The sequence below is a fragment of the Mandrillus leucophaeus genome, unplaced genomic scaffold, assembly GCF_000951045.1.
Source record: "Mandrillus leucophaeus isolate KB7577 unplaced genomic scaffold, Mleu.le_1.0 Scaffold508, whole genome shotgun sequence".
In the NCBI taxonomy this organism is placed as follows: domain Eukaryota; kingdom Metazoa; phylum Chordata; class Mammalia; order Primates; family Cercopithecidae; genus Mandrillus; species Mandrillus leucophaeus.
The window spans coordinates 1,259,495-1,269,687 of NW_012105453.1; the positions used below are offsets into that span (position 1 = coordinate 1,259,495).

The 10,193-nt window shown below is 39.8% G+C and overlaps 1 protein-coding gene across 1 annotated transcript in view; it reads right to left on the reverse strand.

Annotated features, from left to right (window-relative positions):
- GALNT8 (polypeptide N-acetylgalactosaminyltransferase 8) overlaps positions 1–10,193 on the reverse strand; it is a 74,138-nt gene that overhangs the window by 39,139 nt on the left and 24,806 nt on the right. The window contains exon 3 of the mRNA XM_011996272.1: positions 309–475. Coding sequence (XP_011851662.1) covers positions 309–475 — 167 coding nt within the window. The remainder of the gene's footprint in view (positions 1–308; positions 476–10,193) is intronic.

The following is a 10,193-nucleotide window of genomic DNA, read 5'->3' on the forward strand; positions in this document are numbered from 1 at the left end:
TAGATTTGGAGGCACACGGTCCTGGCCTAACTCCCACCTCTGCCACTGGCTTGTGGTCCAATTTAAGCACACTGTGTGAGCTCTTTGTGTCTCAGTTTCCTCATCCGTGTAGAGATAATTATCTCCTCTGTCTTGACTTTGTGAAGATTAAATGTGGCTAGCACAAACAGACCCTCAACCAATGATCTTTTTATTTTCCCTGCATGAGAAACACAAGCTGTCCTCAACTGTAAACCAAAACCTCTTTCCAGCCAACAACAGGTGATAAGTGGTCATTTTTACAGTTATTCTTTGATCACGTTGCTCACCGTTTGAGCTGAAATCGTCCACTAAGATGATTTCCTTCAACAATCGAGAGGGTGTCCGGTTGATGATACTGGTGATGGCCCATTGTATAATGGACAGAGCTTCATTCATGAATATGAGAATGACACTGAGGGATGGGAGTTGGGAAGGATATGTCTTCTGAAGACATCTAGAAGAGATCATTTTTATAACATATTATTTTTTTAATTACTTAAACATTGCTATCCCATCTTTCCTTTCACTCTGTATGATGTTATATCGACCAATTCATCCACCCCTCAAACTCACTGAAAAGCAAAACTTTTATCACAGTAGCTTATCACAGTAGCAAGATTTTATATTCGTTTATCCAAAATTCTCCTGTTATGAGGATAAAATCTTTTTTTATTAATCGTTACCAGATGTTTCCATTTGAACATTCAACATACTTCAAAAGGAATTCCCATTCCTCTTCTACACCCGGATTTGTTTCCTTGCTGGCAGCCTTCTTCCAGTCATTGCCACAGCCCTTTTCCCATGTTCTCAGACCCCAGTCACCTTTGACACACCCTCTACTTCACCACCAGACACAGGTGGCAAACTAGCCTGTATTTACTAAATGCTTACCATATGCTAGGCACTGGTTTACCCTTTTTATAGCTTCATTGGGGTTAAATTGATATACAAAAACTGCAGATACACATGCACCCACAATATCGTAATCAAGGTAATAAATGTATCTATCAGCTCCAAAAGTTTTTTTCTATATGTTTGCCCATTTTTAGTTTGGTACTGAGTTTTGTAAGCATTCTTTATATATTCTAGACTTCTTATCAGACATATGGTTTGCAAATATTTACCCCCACTCCATGGGCAGTCTTTTCACTTTCTTGATGGTGTTATTTCAGGAAAAAACAAAGTTAGTTTTGATAAAGTTCAACTTTTCAATCTTGTTTCACCTATGCTTTTGGTGTCATACCTAAGAAACTCTTGCCGACCCCTATCGCCCAAGATTTGCTGTCATTTTTTTCTAAGTGTTCTATAGTTTTATCTCTTATATTTACATCTATGACCACTTTGTGTTAATATTTGTATATGGTCTGATGAGGGGTCCAACTTTATTATTTTGCACCTAGATATCCACCTGTCTCAGCACCCATTTGCTGAACAGACTATTCTCTCTCCCATTGCATTGTCTTGGCACCCCTGTCAAGAATCGGTTGATCATAAATTTAAGTGTATATTTTTCCCCCATGTAAAAGGATAGAGGGAGCTAAAGTTGGGTATTTTCATTCCACCATGGAGAAAGCTAAAGCAGGTTGGAGCTGATTGTTCCCCTTCTCTCAGGTAAGTTAGTGCCTTAGTCCATTTTGTGCGGCTATAACAGTATACCTGGGACTGGGTAACTTAATAATGAACAGAAATTTATTGGCTCCTGGTTCTGGAGGTGAGTAAGTCTAATATCAAGGTGCCGGCCTCTGGTGAGAGGCTTCATGCTACATTATAACACGGCAGAAGGTATCCCATGGCAGAAAGAGCAAAGAGAGGATGAAAAGAACAAGAGTCCAGTCCCACGATAACAAACCCCCTCTCATGATAATGACGGGGTAAGAGCATTCACCCATTCACCAGAGCAGAGCCCTCATGACCTAAACACTTCTTCAGGGTCCCACCTCCCAATACTGTCGCAACGGCAAATACATTTTCACATGAGTTTCAGAGAAGACAAACATTCAAACCACAGCAGTTAGGCTATCATACAACTCCAGCAGGTTGGGCTCTGGTAAAATAGTTTCTCTTTCGGGCAGACCTTGTTAAGAAGAACAGAATAATCTGGCATATTTCAAAATGATTCCTTTTTCACCTCTTCCCTTCTCCCTCCCAGAGGCAGGAGGAGATTTTTCTCTGATATTTACTGAGGATCTGGTAGAGGTCTGGGGGGTAAAATGTACACAAGTGTAGGAGCCCCTATGACTGGGTCTCCCCGAGTGTTTAATTCTCAGACTTGTCCACAATTCATCAATTTACAGTTCAGGTTTTCCTATCCTCGCACTGGTTCCCATGGTTTCTGCTCTGGTAAAGTTGTGATTCTCTGTATTTACCCGTCTGTCTGTCCAATTTTGGGGGCAGCAGTTTGCCCTGCAAGGTCACTTCCCTATAAGAGCTGAGAAGAGTTTATTTTTCCATTTTTTCAGCTTTTTACTTGCTGTTAGGATACAGTGGGGACTTCTAAGCTCCTTAAAAGCCAGACCAGAAAATGACAGTCAAACTCTTCATTTTTATTATTGTACTTTTCAGTTTTAGAATGATCATTTGGCACCTTTTTATAAGTCTTTATTGATAGTTTCTATTTGATGAGACGTTGTCATTATACCTTCCTTTAATGCTTTAGACATGGCTAACTTTAGTTCTTTGAATATATGTACAATGATGTCTTTGAAGTCATTATCAGGTAAGTCCAATATTTGGGCCCCTTCTAAAGTTTGTTGCTTTGTTTTCACTTGTGCACCAGTTACTACTCTTTCCTGTATCTTTGTATGTCTCATAATTTCTTGTTAAAAACGTATCATTTTAGACAAAGTATCTAGTAACTCTGTATATAACCCAGGAGTAAATGGGTAAATGTCATTGTAATTTGCTTGGTTGTTTATTTATTCAATCGGTAACTTAGTTAAACTAATTTGCAAGGTCTACAAAATCTATTTCTCCTGCAGTGTTCAGCCTTTAATGCTCATGATCTTGATCTTCTTTTTTTTCTTCTTCTTGTTTTTCTCTTTTAGCCTGGCTACCTAGGGGCTGCTTCTGGGTCATCATAAGCCACTTATTCATCAGCGATTGGATTTAAAGCTCCTTGGTTGATTAGATTCCTGAACATAGGTGGCATGGAGGCTGCGATCACAGTTCAGGGAGTTTACATTTTGACCTACATACTGGTAGCTTGGATTTTTTTCTGTGATAACTCCTGAGAGAGCACAGCCTTAGGTATGCACACAGTCTTCCAGATTCCCAGGGATGCGCATGATTTTATTTTTAACCCTGGCTTCCTAGTTGTTGCCTCTGAGTCAGAGCAGTTTACTGTTCAAGCAGTATTTGTTCAGAGGTTGGGCTTCAGCCCCTAGTGCCGGTGAGGATTCAGCCGTTTGCTGATGGATCTGTGTTCTGGTTGGCAAATAATTTTCAGTCTTCCCCTCATTCAACTCTTGCTGTTCCTGAGCAGGTTCAGCCTGGGGCTTGCACACAAACTTCTAGACAACCCAGAGATAAGTGTGATCCAAGGAGGGCTCTTCTTGGCAATCGTTTTCCCTGATTCTTCCTGTTAAATTTCTGGCTGTTCTGCCATTTTGCTTGTTGCCACCAGTATTATGGAGCTATGAGCATACGTTTTAATTTTCTCTACCAAGATCTCTATTGCTTCAAACAATATCATTGGGCTGGACTTCTTTATCCTCTGTTCTAAATAAGGTCAGTCCCTTAAACATAGCTAGGGAGGTTTTCATCCTGCCTTTCCTCCTGAATAGAACTTCTGCACCACTGCACAGGAGCTGGAGGTGGAGACAGAAGCCCTTCTAGAATGACACCTTGCTCTACAGGTAGACGTGCACTGGGGGAAAGGAGGTAGTGGCCCCTGGAGCTCCTGGTCTTCCTAGCTTGTGCATTCTGGTATGGAAATTCCACTCTGACAGCAAGTTGGAGAAGCAGCAACTGGAGCCCAGTGTTCTTGGACTCATGCACCTGGAGTTGAAATTTCACCCTATGAGTAGAGGTAAAATAAAAGAAGGGAGTCACAACTGTCTCCCTCAATCACCTCCAGTAGGAATACAACTTTTGCATTCCTAGTGGAGGAAGGAGAAGGTGTGAAATGTGGGTGGCCTGCCCTTCCCGGGGTGATACCAAGGACCTATGTATGCTAGGACCTGCAGGGACAGGGAGCCCCCTTCTTGACCACAGCCACCAGAGCAGATAACCTTGTGAAGTTTCCATAAGACAGAGCTGAGGGTGGGTTGGGGGAACAAGTCATGGCTCCAATGCCACAGACTCCTGCTGTTCTGAAGGATATTTAGTAGATTTTCTTGAAAGAATGTTTTTCCATTTGCATATTTCCTTAGAACAGTTTGTTAAAAAATTTAAATAATTATGATTTTTTTCCAGTTAAATAGTTGTTTTGCTAGGGAAAGAAAATGTTGCACTCAACACTTTGCCATTCTGGAAGGAAGCCTCAATCCACACATTTTTTAAAGACTTAAAGTAGTTGCCAACCTACAAAACCAGATTTCTTGTCTCTTTGACAAAGCAAATATTTATCTCACTGCAACCACTTCTCCGGGACATAGCCCCTGCTCTGTCCAGAACCGGGGTTGCTGCAGTTACTCACAGTGTAGCTCGCTGTTCACCCATTCACCATCGCCCTCACCCAAAATGCTCACAACATGTATGTTGGCAGGCATTTGAATTGCAGCCTCTGAAATTGCAAGGGGATTTTAGGCAAAAGCCAAAATGCAGATGAATGCCAGCGACACAAAAGAGCACACGCTCCTTGGAGAACTGCCCTGCTTAGTAGTAGTGCCAAGAGATATGAGGATGGACATATCAGAAGGACTGGACATTGGAAGCTAGGAAGATTGGACTTTATCCTAGAGGGACTAAAGGATTTTAAGCAAAGAATTGGTATGATCAAATTAACATTTTAAAGAAACCATTCTGGCTGCCATGAAGACAACAGAAGGTAATCAGCCACATGTGGACGCCACAGTACAGGTGGGAAGGTATGAAGACCTCACCTGAGGCCTACCCTGGAGAAAGAAAGGAGCGAGAGAAAGATACTTTCAATTTGATTTCCCCGTCTCACTCATTACTCAAAGGTGGTGGGCAGGTGGAAGTGGAAGGGGCAATACTAGATCACAAAAAAATGATCAGATACTAACAATACCCACACACAAATCACTTGGGGATCTTGTTAAAGTACAGACTGTCATCAGGAGGTCGGAGCGGGGTCTGAGATCCTAAATTTCTTCCAGGCTCCCAAGTGATACCAATGCTGTAAGAGGGTGGTACAGGCCGGGCGCGGTGGCTCAAGCCTGTAATCCCAGCACTTTGGGAGGTCGAGACGGGCGGATCACGAGGTCAGGAGATCGAGACCATCCTGGCTAACCCGGTGAAACCCCGTCTCTACTAAAAAATACAAAAAACTAGCCGGGCGAGGTGGCGGGCGCCTGTAGTCCCAGCTGCTCGGGAGGCTGAGGCAGGAGAATGGCATGAACCCGGGAGGCGGAGCTTGCAGTGAGCTGAGATCGCGCCACTGCACTCCAGCCTGGGCGACAGAGCGAGACTCTGTCTCTGAAAAAAAAAAAAAAAAAAAGAGGGTGGTACAGTAAATAAGAGCAGGAGCAGAGTCTCCAGAAAGACCTGTGTTCACTGGAGTCACAGCCGCCACTTTCTATCTGCATGATCTTTCTGTGCTTCTCTTCCTTTCCTTATTTATCAGATGGTGAGGGTGGTGGTGGTCAGCAGCAATAGTATTAGTAGTAATAGTAGGAGGAGGAGGAGTAATCCTCACATCATAGTATTATTATGAGGTTCAAATGTGGTAATGTGCATAAGTGCTCAGAATAAAAGAAGCTCCATAAAGGTTATCTACTATTCTTACGACTTTGCTGGTTATTTTTGTTCTTGTTGTCATTATCACTTGGACAATGGCAACTTTCACTGAGCTAGGAGCAGTAAGAGAAGAAAAAGAAGTGGATCAACTTAGGTTTGGCCGTGTGGCGTCTGAGATGCCTCTGAGTCATACCATGGAATTCCCTGGCAGGTCACTGCATATATAGCCCTGGAGCCTCAGAAGAACAGTCTGGATTACAGTCCTGTGGATTTGGGAGTCATTGCCATGTAAGTGGTGAATTCGTAAGTGGATAAAATCACCTTAACTACCAGCAGAAAGGAGCCTTGGACTAAAGCCTGAGGATGATCAATATTTAAAGCACAGGCTGAGGAGCCTGGCAGAGATGAACTTTAAATTCTTTAAAGCCTAGTGGCAGTTCTTAATGTCTGGTATGGGATGGTTATACAATAAATCTGTACTTAATTGAGAGTAAGAATAGGTGATTATGTTAAATTGAAGACTGATTAAAATTCTGCTGAACTTCTCTTTCCTCTAATCCACATAATCACATCAGTGACTTCAGATGTTCTTTCCTCTGCCCTGTTTCCTATGCATCTTTTGCATATTCTTGTCTATATTCTAAATGCTTTCACGACACTTCTCTTATCCATACCCACATTTTCTTACCCACCGTACATCAATCAAAAGAGGTCGGAAATGTGCCTCCCGTGGTTCTAAAAGAATAATTTCTCCCTCCCCCCTGCATCACCAGCACCTGACCTGGAATGTGTAGACCAGCACTATCCAGTAGAATTTTCTGCAATGATGAAATCTTTTATATCTATCCTATACATAATGATAGCTACTAGCCGCATGTGCCTATCAAGCACTTACAATATGGCTAATGTAACCAAAACTTAAATGCTTAATTTTAATTAATTTACATTTAAGTAGCCATATGTGACTGGTAGCTATCATACTGAAGAGTGCAGCAGAAGATACTGGAAAAGTATTTGTTGGTTGGATGACATCTAGAGGAACTGACCTCTAGCCACTCCTCCCAGCAGAGAATCACAGTGTGCCACCTCAAGCAAATAATTTTAATTAATTTACATTAAGTAGCCACATGTGACTGGTAGCTATCATACTGAACAGTGCAGCAGAAGATACTGGAAAAGTATTTGTTGGTTGGATGACATCTAGAGGAACTGACCTCTAGCCACTCCTCCCGGTAGAGAATCACAGTAGACCACCTCAAGCAATGGGAGAGAATGGCAGAAGGAGATAAGGCAAGTTCTACGTGCTACAGCTGGAAAGATAAACTTTATTCATATCACAATTTTGCCTGAAACTACTGTTGTGTGGAACACATAAACTAATTCGTATAGATGCAAACAGACTTTAATCAATTGCAAAATATGTATTCTTACATTGGGATTTTCCAAGGTAAATTATGTGGCTGGCACAGTTTGCCTTAGAAAATCCCAGTGTGTAAATATATATTACACTGGGAGGGCCAGCCTCATGGTATGCAACCTGGGCAGTCACACAGGACTCCACATGTAGGTCTCCCCCATTGATTTAATTCATTACTTTTATCATCTTGAAATTCTAAATTATTTTTTAACGAATGTCCCTCATTTTCATTTTGCACTGGGCTCTGCAAATAGTGTAGGTGGTCCTGTTCACAGCAGGTGGGCTCTCTATTAGAGATTAATTATTGAAGCTGTGCCTTTTTGTGTGTTTAATTATTTAATCATTTGTTGGTATTTTATATCTATCCAAATTCAATTAAGTGACTGCTTCATTCTCCAATTACACAGCACACTCTCCCGAGAAGCCCTTCTCCAGTCTCTGAAAGGTAGAGAGAGGACATGACAACATGAGAACTGCCAGGGCTGGCACCTTTCTGGTATCAAACAGCTATCCAGAAAGCTGAGGAAACCTAGGAACCACAATCGTTTTGGCATCTCACTTGGCAGGAAGCTGGACTAAATAGCATACAATGCCTATGCTAAATTCAAGATTCTACATGACAGCTTTCATTCAATAAATGATTTATTTTTCAGTAAAGTCAGTGGAGTTATCTATCTGTAGTACTCAAACAATGAAGGTTTCCAGAATGCTTTAGCTCTGAAATCTATGTGTCCGAGCCACATGGATCTTTCTATGGGCATCAGGGAAGACAGGTTGTCTCCTGGTTTATAAGTATCAGATGTGACTCAGACATTATTAAGGTATATATAGGCACTTGATTCATATATAGTTTTCACCATAGTAAAACTTTTTGAGAAGCAGTTTTATGAATTAATCTCTATGGAATTAAACCTAAATGCTCCAAAATTAAGAACAAAGCAGCTCCAGTTACCAATTGATCCCTGCATATTATCCTCATGCCTCAAGACCTAAATTATACAGTGGATGCTGCAGAAAATATATTAGGTCCTACTTGCCTCCCAGGTCACAAGTGGCAAATACTAACACAATTGCCACCATTTCCTCTTCCTTGTGTATAGCAGGCATTGCTAATAGATCACAGCACTTATGTCTTTGATCACATTGACTCAAAAGTCTTCCCACTACAATACTCCAGGTAGTCACTACCAGTTAGTTGGAGTTGGCATGAAAGATGAAATGTTTCACCATTTCTTTCACAAGCTAATTCGTTTAAATATTCCTCTAAATACCTTAGAGTGAAACATCCAAAGTAAAGCAATCTACATGTTGAAATAAGTAGGCCTTGGTAAAGAAATAGTTTTCTCTTCTTCATTTAAGGCTCTCCTACTCCCTTCTAGCTCAGAGAATCAGGGATGCTAGAGAATCATTTTTAGGGTGATGTGATAGAAAGTACCAATTCATCAATCAAACCATACATTGAGCCACTGTCATGCACTACATGAATCACAGGTCGAATCTTGAATGTGGATTACTTTGCTCTGATGGTTAAAAGCATAAAGAGAAAGCAATTTATGAATGGCCTGGTCACAATTTCTTTTCACTTGATATCTGTTCAATTCAGCTATAAGATCTTAGTACTAAGAGGCTGCAATTTATGATACATTTTATAATCCCCAAAAGAAATATTCATTCTCAAAATTTTTTGAGGCAGACCCAAGAAACTCAACGAATTCCAAGTAGAACGAATGCAGAGATACACACCCAGGCCCATCATAATCCAAATGCTGAGAGCCAAAGATGAAAAGAAAATCTTGAAAGAAACAAAAAGAAAAAATGACTTATCACATACAAGGGAAACCCAATAAGATTGACAGTTGATATCTCATCAGAAACAATAGAGGTCAGAAAGCAATGGGATGGCATATTGAAAATGCCAGAAGAAAAACAAAACTGTCAACCAAGCATTTTTTATCTTACATTTTTCAAATAAAGGCATTGACAGATAAACAAATGCTGAGAGAATTTATTTATTGCTAGCAGACCCACCTTACAAGAAAAACTAATCTCTTTAGGCTGAAAGCAAGTGACCTTAGTAATTCAAATACACACACACACATACACACAAATATCAGCAAAGGTAATTATGTAATTATAAAAGACAGTATAGATATATATCTTTCTCTTTTCCACTCTTAAGTTAAAAGGTAAAAAGCAATTGCATGAAGCAATTTCTATACAATTGTATAATTCAGTCTATAACATCACAATGTAATATATTTGGTAATAACCGCACAGAAAGGTGAATGGGAACAAAGCTGTGTTAAAGAAATGACACAAGATAGTAAAATGAATCCACAGGAACAAATGTACAGAATCAGACATGTAAAATAAGAAGGTGAATATAACAAAGCCTATAATTAATACTTCCTCTCCTTTTTCTCATTTTCTTTAATAGACATAAAATTATACAATCATAATGTATTTTGGAGTTTTGCCATACATATATGTAACACGTAATAATAATAGTAAAAAAGGAGGAAGAGCAAGTAGAGCAATATATTAATAACTTTTTTGTATCTCATTGAAATTAAGCTACTACAATTCTAAGTAGATTCTGATAAGTTAAAATGTATGTGATAAGCCCTAAAACAACCACTTAAAAAATCAAAAAATATAGTGAAAAATCATTAAAAGAATTATACAGTTATATTAGAAAATATTCACTTAATGGGAAAAAAGAAAAAGTAAAAGATGGATAGAAGGAAAAGCCATGAGACACTAGAAAACAAAAATAGAACAGCAGAAATAAATTCAACTATATCAATAAAACATTAAATGTGAACAAATTAAACAATCCAATCAATAGGTAGAGAATGAAAGACTGCATTTTTTAAAAGATCCAACTATATGCTGT